The 17,506-nt window shown below is 44.3% G+C and overlaps 2 protein-coding genes across 3 annotated transcripts; both read left to right on the top strand.

The window, feature by feature from the left end:
- The first annotated feature begins 1,325 nt into the window (after nucleotides 1-1,325).
- Nucleotides 1,326-7,518, top strand: SNRPA1 (small nuclear ribonucleoprotein polypeptide A'). Its single transcript, XM_056346768.1, has 9 exons — nucleotides 1,326-1,489; nucleotides 2,207-2,354; nucleotides 2,894-2,972; nucleotides 3,353-3,399; nucleotides 4,102-4,204; nucleotides 4,752-4,831; nucleotides 6,108-6,183; nucleotides 6,606-6,699; nucleotides 7,310-7,518. Exons 1-9 carry the CDS (start codon nucleotides 1,408-1,410, stop codon nucleotides 7,366-7,368), a joined length of 768 nt encoding a protein of 255 aa, XP_056202743.1. The 5' UTR covers nucleotides 1,326-1,407; the 3' UTR covers nucleotides 7,369-7,518.
- A 253-nt stretch (nucleotides 7,519-7,771) lies between these two features.
- On the top strand, nucleotides 7,772-14,363 carry SELENOS (selenoprotein S). 2 transcript variants are annotated; one of them, XM_056346769.1, is made up of 6 exons: nucleotides 7,772-7,927; nucleotides 8,109-8,243; nucleotides 9,736-9,869; nucleotides 11,284-11,373; nucleotides 11,475-11,553; nucleotides 13,540-14,363. In XM_056346769.1, exons 1-6 carry the CDS (start codon nucleotides 7,843-7,845, stop codon nucleotides 13,617-13,619), a joined length of 603 nt encoding a protein of 200 aa, XP_056202744.1. In that variant the 5' UTR covers nucleotides 7,772-7,842; the 3' UTR covers nucleotides 13,620-14,363. The 2 variants fall into 2 exon arrangements, with proteins under 2 accessions (XP_056202744.1, XP_056202745.1); XM_056346770.1 differs by having other exon boundaries at nucleotides 7,773-7,927; nucleotides 9,763-9,869.
- Nucleotides 14,364-17,506: the final 3,143 nt, after the last annotated feature.

The raw sequence follows: 17,506 nt of genomic DNA, 5'->3' as shown, positions 1-17,506 counted from the left end.
GAGCCGTGCCAGCAGGGCCAAGTGCCTCGTCCACAGCAGCCCAACACTGCTGCCAGCAGCATGCTAGCTCAGACCAACTAGTGACCTGCTTTACATTGGAGTTGCCTGGCCAGACACAGCAGGCTGAGCCATCTCAGCTCCCCCAGCGCTACCCCCAGCTCTTCCTTGCTGTTCTTTAAATTCCTAAAGCAGGTAAGCGGATAGTGACACTTTAACACACATTTTATCTCACAGGCAAGGGGTGAATGTCATGCTACAGCCCGTGGTGTGTTCCCAGCCCATCACAGCTTCTCTGAGACCAGGAACACACGCAGAAGTGCCAGAGCGACTGTCTCAAACGCTGCATGGGGAAGGAAGGTGTTCATGTGCAACTCTGCGTCCAGGAGCAAAGGCTGAGCTGCTGCCTGGATGGAGGAGAGAAAACACCAGGAGCTGTGATTGTTGCGGGAAGCTGTCCTTGCTACATTGCAAGGAGTGAGCAGCATGTGTCTGAACAAGCACGGTCCCACCGGCTGAGCGCACCGGAGCCAACTGTGCCCAAAGGCCAGCAGCTTGCCCGCCGCCAGTCGCTGCGCACAGCACCTTCCTGCTCCAGAGGGATTTCGGCAGGTTTAGTCCGGGAGCTGAGGGGGAACCTCTAGTGTTATCTTTGCCTGCTTTAGGGTACTATTGTGGCAAAGCCAAACCCCCGCTGAGTTTGTCGCTGACGTGCTCGGGCCCTGGGCCGGGTGCCCCCCCCCGCACGACTCCCCCACCCCGGCTGCAGGGCAGCGGCGTCTGCCCGGAGAGGGGAGCGGGGGGAACCTCCCCTCGCCGGCCATCGCTGCCCGGCTCACCGGCGCTGCTGCAGCGGGGGCAGCCCGCTCCGGGGGGCCAGGGCGCCCTGCAGCCGCTCGGGCTGAGGGAAGAGGCGTTTGCAGGGCGCCGGGTCCCTCTGCCGACGAGCCGCCGAAGCGCCGCCGGTGCTGTCGGAGAGCCGCTGCCCCGGGCGCTCGGCCCCGGCGCTCCCCGCAGCCTGAGGTTCAGCTGCGCGGGGAATTAGGGAAAGGCCTTCAAGGAGGGGGAGGCTGACGGGCCGGGGGGGGGAAGGGCCCAGGAAAGCGGCCTGCCTGGGGGCGCTGCAGGGCTCCCCCCGCTACCCGTGAGAGCGCAGCGGCCTCGGGACCCTCCGAGGGGGCACGGCCTGGGGCTGCACAGCACCCGGCGAAGGCGGCGGAGCAGAGGCCGCCCGAGCCCGGGCAGGGGGGCGGCCGCCGCGCTCCCGTCACCTCGGGGCCGCGGGGGCGGGCCGCGGGGCGGTGCCTGCCGCTCGCTGCCTCGGCGTTCGGCTGGGCGGCCTGGCGCGGCTCGGCGCTCGGCGGTGGGGCTGGTTCGGCGCGGGCTGGCGGCGCGGCGGGGCCCGGCGGGATGGTGAAGCTGACGGCGGAGCTGATCGAGCAGGCGGCGCAGTACACCAACGCCGTCCGCGACCGCGAGCTCGACCTGCGCGGTGCGCGGGCGCGGCGGGGCTCGGTGGGGGGGGGGCGGCGGGGAGCCCACGGCCGTGGGTGGGTGGCGCGGCCTGTGCCGGCTGGCGGCCTGCAGGGGCGCAGGGCTGAGGGCTGTGATGGGGCCTGTGATGGGGCCTGGAGGGGGCTGTGTTGAGGCCTGGGGCCTGAGGGGGGGCTAGGCGGGCTTTTGATGGGGCTTGGGAGGCCTGTGATGGGGCTTAGGAGGGAGGGGGTCTGGGTTGGGGCCTAGGGGGCCTAGACGGGCCTGTGATGGGGCTTGGAGGGCCTGTGATGGGGCTTCGGGCCTTCAGTGGGCGGCAGGGCAGGGAAAGCCGGCGGGGGGGGGGGGTTGTTGGAGGGGCCTGCTGTGGCCGGGGGGTTTGGCGAGGGGAGGAGGTTAAAGAGGCCCCAGTGGCAGGAGAACCTCGGTGTGTGTGTGAGGGAGTGGGAATTAGGGGCTAGTGGTGGGGGTGGGACTTGGAGTGTTTCCTGAGGAGGAGGAAGAAGGATGCTTGGAACAGGCTGTGGGGGCTGTTGGCTTTGAGGGGGAGAGTTTGGTCTGTGAGTGATGTGGGGGAGAGTCATTCTGGAGGTGTTTAGGCTGAGACTATCTGCATTCTTGGTCCATCCTGATATGCCCCCTACACACTCTGTCTCATGCTTTGTTCCGCTTTCCTGTGCGTATCATCTAACTCTGTCTTATGCTCTCTCCCCAGGCTATAAAATCCCAGTTATTGAGAACTTGGGTGCCACTCTGGACCAGTTTGATGCAATTGATTTCTCTGACAATGAGATTCGTAAACTGGATGGATTCCCTCTGTTGAGAAGGCTGAAAACTCTTCTGATGAATAACAATAGGATTTGGTAAGCAGTTGTATTTTGGGCAGATGGGGCCCTGAGGCAGAGGTAAATGGTCTTGGGAGAGAAGTGTGCCTGCATCTTTTAGTGCTGGGTAGGTGTAGAAGTGTTAGTTTTGTGGGAGAAAAATTGGCCCTGAGTCCTGTATAAGTCCTCTTTGAGTTTCCTGGCACATTCCGTGCAAAAGTCAGTCTTTGTTCTTCAGACATCAATGAGATGCAGAATTTGAAATTTGGCCAAAACTTTGGATTTCATCAGTCATATAAAATCAAAATAAAGACAAGAAAACAGGGGTTTTCACCTGCAAGTGAATGAATGTAAATCTTATATTACGTCTAATACTTTTACACCAACAGCTGATATTTATTGCCAGCTTTATCAGAAAAAGTATTGTAGTGGATGCTAACCCAAACTTCTGCTAGTGTCAGACTGGGTTGTTTTACAGGGAGATCATCTGTGTTATCATATTTCTGTGTGTGTGTGTGTCTTTTCACCATTGCTACTTTCTGGCCTAAGTTAAACCTTTGGTATTTGTCCTTTTTTAGTCGGATTGGTGAAAACCTTGAACAGGCTCTGCCCAGCCTGACGGAGCTCATTCTTACCAACAACAACATTGCTGAATTGGTAAGCTATCAATGCAAGATAAATCTAAACAAGCTTAAGTTTTGTGTTTGTCATCTTTCTAAATGAACCTTTTTTCCTGAGAATAGTGTTATATGCTTTTGTTAATAGTTGGTTGTTTTTCTTTAGAGTAATATCATATGGGTTTAGTAGTAGTAAATGGTGTACATATTTTAATGAACGTAAATCGCAGCATGCAGCGGAACAACAATCACAAAGTCTTAATGGGTTTCCTGTTAAACTAATTGCAGTAATTCTAATTAGTGCCAATTACTGATTCTCACTGGTCTCTAAAGTAGTTATGAGTTCAGGAACTTTGTTTTCAAATGTTTGATTTTTCACTAAATGGACTTAAGATTTCTTACTGTGTTCCCATTATGTAGGGTGAACTGGATCCACTATCAACTGTTAAATCATTGACTTACCTGAGGTACGTGATCTTGAAAAGAAAACCTACTCTTTCTCTGCTGCTTGAACTGTGCTGCTGGCCTGGCTCTTTGCTTTGACCTGGAATGCTCTCCTTTTTATGACCTGTGACAGAACCTTTATGCCTAAGAATTGAATCGATAAACAGCATTTCCACTACACTTCAGAAATACCTGGTATTGAATGGGTGAGGCTTTCTAGTAGTGACAGGCTGTTGAACCAATGAAATGTAACATCTCTGTAAACCAATATGCAAGCGCTGAAGTAACCTTAACCTTTAAAAAACTAAAAACTAAAGGTTTAAACTGTTGTTACAAAATACAAAAATTAAAAAACTACTTTTCAGTAATGTTACATTTGGTATGAGGGACAAAAAAAGAAAAGCAGTTTGTGATTTTTTTGGTTGACCAGTGTCCAGGTAGGAGATGTGATGGTTTAGTTATTTGTTGGATTTTTTTAATATTTTGAGGTTGTTCTTTATGTTGTTCTTCAGTAAAATCTACTTAATTGATAAAGTGCAAGGATTTACTATAGTTTTTATAATATCGAAGAACAGTGTTACTATGCATATTTAATGCTGTTATTTTTTGTCCGTTATAGCAGAAGGTACATGAATGCATTTTAAGTATACTAATGTATTTCAAGATACATGTTTTAAAAAATATTTTATATTAAGAACCTCTTTATAACCTTTATTTACTTATAGCATTTTAAGGAATCCTGTAACAAATAAGAAGCATTACAGATTGTATGTAATCCACAAAGTTCCCCAGGTCAGAGTGCTGGATTTTCAAAAAGTGAAACTCAAAGTAAGTCTCTTTTCTTTTGATTTAGCACAAGATGAATTCCTCTTTTTTTCATATTACATTCTTGACAATTCAGCTGTAACAGTAAGCTTTTTGCCATAGTTGTAAGTTGTATTGAAACTATGTGTCATAAGTGGCTCTAAAACATGCTTTTTGTTTTCTTTCATGGTTTCATTCTGTTAAGGATATGGTCTGTTTGTTTATGTTTAATTAAGTATTAGTACCTTTGTTTGTTTAGTCTGAATCTTTTCTGGCCCTCTGGTGTTGGTAGAAAGACAGACCTCTAGAGAAAGAAATGAGCAATTGCAGCATAACCCTCTGCTTTCAGTGAAGATGAATGTGGGGAAGAGTTCTTACTTTTAAGAGCGCTAGGTTGATATGTCTTGAGTCTGAGTGTTTGGGCCGTGTTTATGTGCGTGTTCTTACATCTAGTCTCCACATGCCAGTGTTCACTGATGAAGATGAGCCAAAGCGTCTTTCTTTGCAAAGACAGCAGTTTTGCAAAATGCAATGTTCTTAAATTAACTTTGTGTGTGTGGTATCGCTGTAGGAGCGACAGGAGGCAGAGAAAATGTTCAAGGGCAAACGGGGTGCACAGCTTGCAAAGGATATTGCCAGGAGAACAAAAACGTAAGATAAAAAAACCAAATTTACGCTGGCGTTCTCCTTCAGAAACACCACTTTCTTTGTGTGGTATTAGGCAGTAAACTGAAACATCAGCTACTGGCAAGGGTGCCTTAAGAGCTTTGGTAGCTAGAAGTGCCTTGTCAAAGCATCCCGATTTTTGGATGGTGTTGAATACATCTCAGAAACATTTTTGAAAGAGATGTTTGGTCAGGGTGGATTGAGTTAAGTCAACAAGCAGGAAACCTTAATTTTATTTTTTCTTTTTGTTATTTAACTGCAGAGAGGTGGTTATTGTTTATTTTGTTGTTTGTTTCTTTTTTCCATAGATGATTGTTAACTGATTTTTTTTTTTTTCCTGTGGAATACAAGCTGCAAAATCTGGTGTAGTTAGGAGGATAAATGCAGATGAGAATCTTTTAGTTATTACAAATCTATGTTTATTTAGTTTAATTCTTAAGTGATACATCATATATTTTGTTTAATCTTTCATCAACCTATTTGGAAATCAGAATTTGGATCATATATGGCAACAGCATTTCCAAATTCATAGTTAAATAAGCCACCTTGAACGTATTTAACATTTAAAACTATAATAAATGCATTCTAGCTGTATTTTATGAGTGGAAAGAGGTTCAGCTCTGTGACAGTTCTAGAATAAGTAGGTGATTGAACTTAATAGCTCAATAAACACGTGAAGAAAATCAGTGTGGCTGCAGAAGAGGTTGCAGCTCTCTGAGGCTGGGTCAGCACTTCAGGAAATTCTTTCCAGCTGATCAGCCTGTAACATCCGTTTTCGCATACTACAGATTTTTTCTTTTTTTTTTCTTAAAGCTGCAGCAGATAACCTTTTTCTTCTAAGTGTTAAGATCACATGCAGTCTAGTGTAGGCTTTTACACAGGCTGTGTACTTTACACTAGGTGTGAGAACAGGAAAGGCGATTTCAGTCACTCTCTATTTATCCACCCTGCTTTTGTAATGGTGACAGACCATTTGAGTGTTCAACAACATCCAAATTGAATAGCTTTTGTCAGCTGCTTAATTCATAAAGTTAAGGTCTGCCTCTCTTTACGAGCAGATGAAAAGGTGGGTGGGGAGTGGGAAATGGAACGAGGACAAGTTGCTGGTGTTTCTGAAGGAGGCAATTCTTCACTGTATCAGTTTGTTAACAAAGATAAGATACTACACTTGATTGAATGAAATGCTTCCAAACCTGCTTTGGAAGTTAGAGAAGCACGTACTCTTCAAAAGGTGTAATGGGTCTGTATTTTTTCTTGGAAGCTTCAATCCAGGTGCTGGTCTGCCAACTGATAAAAAGAAAGCTGGGCCTTCCCCTGGGGATGTTGAGGCGATTAAGGTAAATGTGTCAGGACAGTAGGCAAATGTGGAGGAGAAAAACTGTTGTGGATCCAAACTGAACAAATGTGCCCTTCCTCCTGGCAACCCCGACTCTGTTGGGGTGAATACAACAGTGTGTCCTAACTTTGCTTTAGGTGCTTTTTCTGTAATTTTTCTTCTGTTACAACATACTTGGGTTTTGAGAGCTTAAATGAAACACTGGTCTGAGAGTTCTTCCAGGTCAGAGCAGCTTGCTTAATAAGGAGGAGAAGAAAGATTGTGCTTTGCAATTTATAGTTTTCTAGAACTAGGAATTTTGCAGAACTTCCTGTGGAAGCTTAGTGTCATTTAACTGGAAAAAATTTTGTTCTTACGTTTATTCTAAACAGACTGACATACTGTATGTGAAGATTCATCGTGTTCTTTTGTCTGTTTTTTTAGACTGCTATAGCAAATGCTACAACTTTGGCTGAAGTGGAGCGACTGAAAGGCTTACTACAGGCTGGTCAGATTCCTGGCAGAGAACGAAAATCAGGTAACTCTATACTTATATTACTTTTGTTTCCCAAACAGAATCTACCTCTTTGCTGCTTCCTGATGCTTTACGTGGTCTCAGTAGGGAGTTATGTTGGAAGGGGCAAAGAGTTAGAGAACTGAAAAAATGGTTTAAAACGAGTGTAACTTTTATCTAGTCAGTATGACACTGAGCCGCATCTGTAATGCTCTGTAGTTGGCATAATACCTGCCTGGCCTCTGGAGGTTCCAGGCTGTTACCTGGGCTCCCTAGAGCAAGGTGCCAGACATCAGCCTGAAGTGCTTTGCTGCACTGGCTAACTCCAAATGCTTCACCCCAGTTATTTAAAAAAATGAGATTAATTACAAAGGATATCTGGAGTCTGTTGTTCTAAGGAGTAGTGCCTCAGGTGGCGCTACAGGAGCATGTCTCTGGGAGGTCTCTGCACCCACAAACGTTAACTGCAGACTGGCACTACTGCCTGTTTGCTGCCTGTTAGTGCTACGTGGGTTTTTCTTTCTGGTTCACGTTAATGAGCTGTCCCTCTTCAGAGGGGTGACAATACTGTCCCTGTGGGAAAGGAAACTAACGCGTGCGGTAACCGCCCTAAGCGCCTGTCGTGCCCTTTCAGGCCCGTCGGAGGACGGTGAGGAAGAAATGGAGGAGGACGCAGTTCCCAACGGCTCGTAGGCCCGGGACGCGCCCGGCGCTTCTCCCCCGGCGCCCGCTGCTGTCATAGGCCGGTCTCCGTGCGGGGGCTCGGGCCAGCCCCGCCGCGGGCAGGCGCCCCCGCCCGCTGTCCTTGAGCATTTCGCCGGTCAATAAAACGTTTCCTTTTTCTCCCGGTGGTGACGCGTTCCCTGCCCGGTACCGGGCCGCCGGCGCGCCCGGAAGGGGCTGCGGGCCGGCCATGGCGGCTGGAGGGGGAGGAGCCCTTCCTGCCCGCCCTGATTGGCTCCCCTGCGCCTTCCCATCTCTCATTGGCTGGCAGGGCCGCGGTACCACCCATCCTGCTGCCGTGTTCCCATTGGCCCGCGGGGGGGGGGGGGGGGGAAGCGTCGCTTTCTGGTTGGTCCTCTGGCCGTGAGGTGGTGGGGGACGAGGAGGGCGGTGATTGGCGCAGCCTGAGTGGGGCGGCTGCCGGGCGTGAGGCGGCGGCGGGCGATGGAGCTGGGGGGCGGTGGGCCCGCGGCGGGCCCCGGCCCGGCGGCGCTGGGGCGGGGGGGCCTCGAGTTCCTGCAGCACACGGGTGAGGGGCCGCCGGGGCCGGGGGGGTGTCCCGGGCTGAGGGGAGGTGAGGGCGGGCGGGCTGAGGGCGGCCCAGCGGAGCTGCCCGCCCGCTGAGGAGAGGAGCCGCGTCCCGCTCCTCCCGGCTGGGTGGGCTCCCAGCCCCACTGCCTGCGCTCACCTCCGGCTTGTCCCCGTCCCAGTGGGCTCCCTGCTGGCCAACTATGGCTGGTACATCCTCCTGGCCGCCGTCGCCATCTATTTCCTCGTCCAGAAGATCTCTCAGGGCCTGGCGGGGAGGCCCGGCAGCCTGGCGGCAGCGGCTGACGCAGCGGTGGGTGAGTAAACGCGAGCTGGCACTGGAGCGGGGCGGGGGGGGGCCGGCGCCCTCAGGGGCTTTATTTCATAACGACGGCAAAAAGATTCGGTTCTGAGGGCCTGTAACCGGCAGCCGTCGTGTCACAGCGTCCCTGGGGACAGGCTGGGCCCAGGGAAGTGCCCCTGGAGGGCCGCCTCCCAGAGCAGCGCGGCGGGGAGTGAAGGAGCGGGGCCTGGCGGGACGAGGGGACAGCTGGGCCCTGGCGGCAGGAGCTGAGGGAATGGCGGTTAAAAGTAGTTGTGGCAGTTATCAAGTAACTTTTACCTTTTGTCAAACAAACCCAAAACATCCACATCGAAATACTGTGTGTGTGTGTGAAATATCTTGATTTTTTTTTTTTTAATAATACTCATAATCTATCTCTCCTTTCAGTTATTCCTTCACAGTTGCTTCTCTGGCAGGATTGTGTACCTTTGGGGTGTAACTGCCTCTTGCCTGTGTTACCTTCTCAAGTGGGGCATAGGTTGTTTCCTGCAGGGTTGTGATCCTGCCTCGTTTGGAGACTGGCTGCCGTGAAGCACAGGCTGTGCTTACAGATCTGTCAAAACAATAAGGGCTTGGCCACGCCAACATGGAATTGTTGGTGTCATGGAATCACCAATTCCTTTGCCATGTTGGCATGGCAGTACATGGGGCCCCAGAAAATATTACTTAGATGCCCTTATCCCACTGGTGTTCTTTTTTTAATGCTAATTAAATCTTGATCTAATAGCCGAAACTGCCTATAAAATGAAATCACTGAAAGTACTGAAATTTCTTTTACATATTAATCCCTGGATAGTAGCAAATGTACAAGTAGACAAACGAGTGTGTAGACACTTCAGCTACTGGAAAAAAAGATGGCAATATTTGCTTTTCTTTGGGTATAATTTTTCTTTTGACTTCTCCTAAAGGCCAGTCATGAAGAGAAGTGGTGGTTCAATGTAGATTTTCTGAGACTGCCAGTTTTCTGTTGAGATATGTGTGATATTTTTAAGTAATTTTTCTGCTGATGGAGCACATTAAATCTGCCAGTGATTTGCTGCCATAATGAAACAAAGCAGGGCCAATTGCCAGAAGGAGTAGGAGTGAATGTGGGCTGGTTGCCTCATGCTTCTGTGTAAAAGAAGTTCTCTGGGTAAAAATGGAATCCCTGCAAAGCATGGGTAATATCTCTGAATTTATTTGTATCAAACAAATCCTTCAGAAATAGAAGGAAGTATGCTAGAAGTGTGACTTCTGATTTTTCATGGATTTGTTACATCTGTGTCCTTATTCATTATAATCCCATTAAAGTAATTGCTCAAAAATATTAGTGTTACGAAATTTAAATCAGTGTATAAATTACTGTAAAAGATTATCTGGAAACTGAACTTGAGCTGTGATTTTCTGCAAAACAGCTGCAGGGAGAGATGTGAGCCTTTTCTTATTGCAATTCCTTGAGGATAACATCTACAATTTATTTTGAATAGCTTTGCAAACTTTTTCCAATTTCCTAGAACCGGATGTGGTGGTTAGAAGGCAGGAAGCTTTGGCAGCAGCTCGCCTCAGGATGCAAGAGGAGTTGAATGCACAAGCAGAAAGATACAAAGAAAAACACAGACAGGTAACCAGAGAGTGTTTCTTTCTTTAACTCATAAATTTGTAATCAAGTACTTGGCTGCTGTTATAGAAAGGTTTATTCCATGCTAGATACCAGAAGAATAGGAGACTCGCTCTGTGCTGGAATGTCAGTGGTGGGTTTTTCCCACCCTCGTTTACCTGGACCACTTTTGATAGGGTCTGATCCACAGAGCAGTAATGGGTAGTAGGTATCACGATGGACCTCCAGTAATACAAACATATGCTGTAGTGACCTGATGCCTTGATGCTCTTTGTTGATTAGGGTGATTAATACATATAGTATTCTGCTGCTTCCTGAAGTAACTGGTCTCTGTGGCACTTGCTTCTCTGCAAGTAATTATGTGTGGGGGCCATTGTGGGCCTGATCTTTTTTTTTTTTTTTTTTTTTTTATTTTTTTCAGGCAAATCTGTACTTAGAGAAACTTGGTGATGTGAACAATAAATGGCTGGAGGGGATTTACTGGCATTTAGATTAACTGTACTACTGCATACATGTATTTTCTGTTCTTAATGACAAATACAAGTTCTTAGAAATGTAGCTTAGCATTGCTGTAATTCGATGGGTTGAACTTCAGCCTGAGATAGTGAGGAATAGTGTATTGCTATATGGGGCAGCACAGAGAAGCAGATATGAATCAGCATGGTGATAATATTGCTCATTAATCCCAACTCTTCTTCTGTTTTTACTTTTGCAGTCAGATACATTCAGCCCTCTGTTTATAGCTGATGCTTCAAGAAATGTTAGTAGTTAAAAACTAATGAAAAGTCATATTGTGGAAGGAAATAGCCACTGTGTGGAAAATCTAGGTCTAGTGTGTGTGGAATTGGGGAGCTTTGCTTTCTTTGACTGGATGGAGTAGCTACCTCGTTTCCTCTCTGTTTGTTGAGAAGGCGGCAGTCTGTCTTAACTACTAATTTATTTGGTTTTGTGGATAAATTGCTTTAGAAGAGAGCTGCGAGAACTGTTGATAATGTATATTGGGATGTAAATATGTAGATGGCCGTCTTGTCCATTCGAAAAACTTCTTTTTCTGCAGAACCCTACATTGTGTATTAAATTGCTATCATACTCAATATTCTTTCCTTGGTACTTTTTATAAACTCAGGACTTAAGCTTGCTGCTTAGTTCTGTTTTACTTTCAAAATGTTTTTAATCATCAAGTGGGCAAAAGAAGCTGCAGACACAGTCTGTATATATTGAGGAGGGGTGGTTGTTCTATGCTTAGGAAGATGTGGATGTTTAAAAAAGTAAATGTTTCCATAAGCTTGGAGATAACTGCATCAGATAAAGATAGATGCCTTGATTTTTGATGAGTCTGTTGTAGCTGTTTCTGTACCACTGGCAATTCTATCAGTTCTGAAATCTTAGTCTTGCATATCTTGAATTTGTTCTGTAGCTTGAAGAAGAGAAGCGAAGGCAGAAGATAGCAATGTGGGAAAGTATGCAAGAAGGAAAAAGCTATAAAGGAAACCTGAAACTGAATCAGGTAACAGCTGTGTTAATCAGGTTACAATTATGTTTATGTGATTAGATTAGCTGAAATTCATGTTGATTACATTCTGAGTAACTTTTTGCTTTTGTGAACAGCAAGAAGTAGAATCTGGTGCCTCCACCTCATCAGCAGTCCCAAAATCTAAACCAAACAAAAAGCCCTTGCGAGGAGGTGGTAAGTATGGAATCCTTAAGATATTCTGAGTTGAAACAGAGCGTTTATCCAGCTACACACATAGTCATTGTACATTTTTTTCCCCCTCCTTCAAGGAGGAAACAAAATGTGCCTTACAAATGAGCTCTTTATCTTTAATTAGTGTGGTCTGCTTTGCAATTTGTGCAAAAATTAGCAGGAAGTTTCTATGGTGCTTTTCCTCAGGAAAACAGTGTTTCAATTTTCTTGTAAATGCTTTTGCCATAATTTACTGAGATTTTTGTCACTCAAAGTTATTGATTCTTACCATATTCCTGGCATTCCTCCCGCATTATTGTAAAAGCTCAATAATTTGTTAGCTAGTCTGTCTTTCAGCCACCTGTAGTACGATCTAAATAGAGGAAGAGGATGTTTTACTTTGTATTACATTGAAGATGAAAGACTTCATTATGCAAAATGTGGCCTTATTTATCAGATATCGCAATAATGACCTATTGAATATATAGATCCTGCAGTTATATAAACTCTTATTAACTCTTGCAAACCACCAGAGACTCTTTATCATTGCACTCACTGTCAATTGCTGAAATGATCTTGATGGATGAACTGCTTTCTATGGCCCTACATAGCCCACGTTAGGATCACTGCCATTATCGGCCATGCAGCTGGTCCCCTTTCTCTCCTCTTGACCAGACAGCCTGTGCCATACCTGCAAGTGCTAATTTGGGTACAGTATTTTAATTACAATTTTCCGTAGTGGAAGGGAATCATCTAGACAGCCTTAATCATATCAGGCTAAAAGGGAAATCCACTTAGGGTGCAGTGCTGAGTAAGTCACTTGGTTAAATATATGAAGCTTAAAGATTCTTGATTAAACATATTAAACCTCAATAACAGTGCAGTGCTGAAATGTCTGCTTTGAATATTTTTACTGATAACATCTGAAGGAAGTGACCAAATGATTTGTCTTATGTTACCTAATATGAGTGCAGTCTAATGTCTGATCCTGTCAAATATCTTTTATAGCTCTTGTGGAGGATATTTAGTGCTATGGGGGATGAGAAATGCATGGGTAATAGCTGTGCTAAGAACCAAGATCGGGGCAGCTAGGTTGAAGCACCCTTCCAGCTGCTACATGTCATAGTTTCATCCTAAGCAAACCTTTCCTTAAGTAATAGATTATAGAATTAGAGGTTGTCTTATGAGGTAGATCAGCATGAAGGGAAAGAACCATCTGCCCTATTCTGCTGCTGAATTAAGCTAGGAAGCAGAACTTGGCTAGTATGAGAAAAGCAAACTTCAGTGATGCTTGAAGTTTCAATGGAACAGGTTTCTTTGAAACCTGCTTGGTTAGCAACGCTACTAGGTTTTCAGTTGTCTTTTTCTTTGCCTTGTACAAAACAAATTGGGGATGTTTGCCAAGTTTTATCTTTCTGCGTATGTACTTGAAGTTGGCTGTAGTTACAGCGTTAGGATGTTCAACTAAAGTATCTGTTGCCTTACTGCATACAGTGGCCTTTTCGAATTCTTTAAAAAGTGTCTTACAGTAGTGAGTGGATTTACCTTTTGACCTTCAGAGTCTTTCTTGCAGGACTGGAATAAAAGATTATTTTAAGTCCCTTTTAACTATTAGGGCACTTGTGGAACAGATACACTTTTAAAGAGTTTACTGTAGGAGTTACTGTTGCTGCTCTGTTTATTCTGCAGAGCAGCATTAAAGCTTTAGTGCAGATTTAAGAGAAATTAAATAGTAATTAATCCACATTGATCAAATTAAACCACAGGTGTTTTAATTTTGCAATGGCTTTTACTATTAGAACTACAAAAAGAAATTATCTTAAGTCTGGATATTTTCTCTGCTTTTGTTTTCCTTAAAATGTTGCCTATGTAGTAAGCATAAACAAGGTGGAAATAACTGTGAGACTTATTTTTGGTGTTCCTTGTATATTGGTGAAGGCCTGTTGAGGATGAATATTAATATGATGGGTTTCTCCTCTGTACTTCTAGGCTATAACCCCCTGTCTGGAGAAGGAGGTGGAACTTGTTCCTGGAGACCAGGCCGGAGAGGCCCGTCAGCAGGTGGATGAGGCTAACCTCCCTAGTGTCTCATGTCACTAGCAGGCTTGATCTTACCCACTGTCTAACTGCCTACAGTTTGCATGTCACAGTGACTCCTTTGGGATTGGGTTTAGGGCAGGTGTTACCTTCAAAACAAATTTACACTATTTCCAAATAGTAATGCAAAAGCTAATACTACACAAGAAAAATCCTCATAGAGGGGCTGGAGAAAGAAATAATTTCAGTGTAATCAGTTAATTTTCACTCTTCTGTAGAGAGGAACCATAGTCTCCAGCCAAGGTGAATCACCTGGGATTGTGAGATTGGGGTTCTGTGGCTGGCTATTCGAAAATCTGGCCTCAGGCAAATTTAATTACCTATGCTCAGTTTACCTCTGTAAAATGAGGATATTTACCATCCTTAGACATGTGTTACCAGATCTATTGTGTTTTGCTGGAAGGTACTTTAGAGCGAAAGAGTATTATCATTGGCAGATACCTTGAATTTTAGGCAGAGGGACTTTCAGAAAAAAACCAGATGAACTGCCAAACACCATGGATTTGCAGTGAAGGCCAGTTATTGCAGGAGAGTCTCTGTGACAAGCTACCTTGAATGATGTTTTCCTTATAAATGGTAAACAAACCAGTGAGGATTACTGATGCTAGACAGCAGATGGGGGGTTTCTTGCTATTCTTTTTTTTTTTTTTAATTTCACCTGCTTTGTAAAAACAAAATACGATTAATATTAAATATAATTGCAAACAAATAATGTATCTAGTATTTACAGTCTTGTGGTTTTCTACAGCATCTTTTTATATAGAAGGCATATATTCTAGTGCAATAAATGTGTATAAAGCAAGATGAGAGATCAAATGAAATTAGTTTCATTTGACTGCCACCATAAACAAAAGAGTTTCTTCAGCTGTTCTTTTTGGCTTTTAACAGTTTTGTTTTATTTGGGTGTTCTATGTTCCAAACCATGCTTTTACAAGAACGACTTCCGAGTTAAGACCAAGTCAAGTTTTCCCAGGTTTAAAAAGTGAAACTCCCTGTTCTCTTCCACACCCCCTGTAAGTGTGGTTCTGAAATTGGATAGACTGCATTACTGGTTGTTAAGCTCTCCAGCTGTACTTGAATCTAAATCAAGAAAACATGTAACAAAGCATGCTCTAATAGAGCAGAGTGGGTTTCTTTACAAATAACTGTCGACCAGTAGGGTTTGAGGAGGAGGGTATTTGTGGGCATGGTCAACTTAAACACTGCAGGGTACTCAAAGGGGAAAAAGCCCAAACTGTGCTGAGATCTGCCTGTTGTGAGCAGCAGGGCTGTGTATGGCTTTAGCAGTGCAGTATCAGGGTTACACCCTGGGGACATTAAGAACTCACTTTGTACTACCTTCTGTTCTGAATGTGTCTCAGGGTGGGAACTGACAGCTGGGCTGCCCTGAATAGCCCAGTTAGATGCTGAGGTGAGTTCCTACCCTGCTGCCAGCTTGTGCAGCACAAAAGGTAAAGGTGGTTCGTGCTTAAAAGGGCCTCTGGCTAGAAACATGTCAAACCTGCAAGTGAGGGACTGTAAGGAGTAAGTACTTGAAGCATGTGTTGTCTTCGGCTTTCTGGTGTAACTAGCACTGTGGATAGAAAATAAAGTTAAAGCTGGTCATCGTAATTAAGCTTTCCAAACATCCCATCCCCTTGGTAGACTTTCTAGCACAAAATGCAACAGACAAGTAAAATCCAGGCTACCTGATAAAGAGTGAAATAGTTGCTGTCAGCTTTACAAGTGTTCCTGTGTCTGATTACTGTTACTGAGCTTGTATGTAGGCATTAAAGTATGTATCAGTGTTTCATTCGCATAGCTTAGAGCTGCTTGAACACTTGTTTCTAAATACTTAAGCTTGGAATATTTGTGTTTGTCAGTAAGTATGAGTGCCAACTTTGAATACATTGTATACATATATATATCTCCTGCTCTACATGTCAGGTGATCTGTGATTTTTCTCTTGACTATAAAGGTAACAGGACTGTGTTACTAGTGAGTTTTAAAGTTGCCAGCTAATAGAAAGGTGAAGAACCTTTTGAAGTGTGCGTTCAAGTGTTTGTAGGAGATGAAGTGAGAAGGCTATTAATGTTCCTATATGGAAACTAGTTGTCATTTCCTGGCTTCTGTGTGTTTGGTATGTAAACTTATATTTCCATTGTTGTAACATAGACCAGTGTATGTAACATCAGGTTTTATTCTTTAACAAGGAAAAAAACCAAAATAGAAGTGGGGAAGGATATTTTCAAGATCTGAAGGTTCTTCATCAGTAAAGAGAACTAAGCTGTTATCTTACTCATGCCTCTGGGGAACATTTTCCCCTTGTGTTGGGGAAACAAGCAACAGACTGAGGTGTTGTCTTCAGAAAAACAACTGGGGGAGGTGGTTGTCTTCAAGAAGCAGAATTCTTTGTGTTGATAAAATGGTAAGGATGGGTTGATTTAATTCAGTAAAAACATTTTAAGAAATAAATAAGCAGGTCTGAACTGAGCATATGCTAATCTTTCTCTGTGTCTCAAGACTTGCTTCTGGCTGGGACTGGGGATGTGGACTTTTGCCCAATTCTAAGATTTATTAAGACTTATCCAGTAAGAATGATTTACATGTTTCTGGAAACTTCAGGCTTCTTTCTTCCTTAGTTTTTTTTAATTTTAATCCTCAAGTTCTTAGGATTTTCTTGATCAGATACTTCTAAGCTGTTGAACAAGGTGGGAGGAAGAACCTCACTTCGTAAAACTGCTCTTTTGGCTCACAACCTGCACAAGCAGATGGAAGGGTTTTTCCTCTAACTTCAAATAGAAAGCTCTGCCTTGACCACAAACAGGTATGGAAAGGTGGTTGCTTGTTGCTTTATAGCTTAAAAGTGAAGCATACAGAAGGCATTAGGTAAAAGTGAACTATGTAATGAAACCATTGTTTGTACTTTGGTATGAATTCCCAAGAACTTGAATTATGAAAGATCATATAAAAAGCCTTCAGGAGATATTCCACCACCACCACCACACACACGTTTAGAGCAGTTATGCAAGAAGCCTCTTACCGATGCAGATGTTCTGGAAATACCTTTATCTGGAAGAGACTCGCTAACAAACTTAGAGTTAATGCAGTGCTGTTAATCTGCTATATAATATTACTTAACCACTGAAAAGTAAAATATTTTGGATATTGAAAAATCTGAAGTTAAGGAAGTGTTCAGAGGCACAAAAAAATCCTGAAAATGTTAGTTGCTAAAGAAATGCAGCTAAGTATTTTTCATTGTCTTTTGGATGAGTATATGCTGGAGGAACAAAGTTTTTTGTTTTCTTTAAATTGGACTGGCGTTAAAACTGAACAGAAAAACATGTTATCACCTATAAAATATATTTGGTTTTATTTATGCCTTTCAAAAACACTGCAATGAAGGAAAGCTTTTAAGAGTGATATCGCATATGTATTTTTTTTTTAAATATGTTTCTTATACTGGAAACTTAATAACAAAGAACAGAAGATGGACTTGGGAGAGTGAGGACAAGCAGAGAATCTATCAGTAGAGCTGTTCCTGGGTGTTCCAGAATTACCTGTGTGTTAATCAAAGATCACTATGAATGAAAATCATAATTGCACCCATGTCTGCAAGGACCTACTTTCCTAGCAGACACCGAATGCAGGTGTGAACTGTTAGTACTAAAAAATTTAATCTGTGTTTTGTATGGTTCTACACTATTTTTGCTTGAGGAATTAGGCCGTTCTGCAGTTGCTCTGTGCCCAGTCTGGTTTCCTTCTTAGACTGTGCTGATACTCAGCTCAGGTGTTTCGATTGGTAAGTTTTTCCTGAGTTTTCTTTTTCCCCTCCCTAGGAAGATGACTAAAGGGAGCATTAGCATTCAGAGAGCTCTCT

Source organism: Falco biarmicus, chromosome 7 (genome assembly GCF_023638135.1).
Source record: "Falco biarmicus isolate bFalBia1 chromosome 7, bFalBia1.pri, whole genome shotgun sequence".
NCBI lineage: Eukaryota > Metazoa > Chordata > Aves > Falconiformes > Falconidae > Falco > Falco biarmicus.
This window is presented reverse-complemented; position numbering and strand designations above follow the sequence as displayed.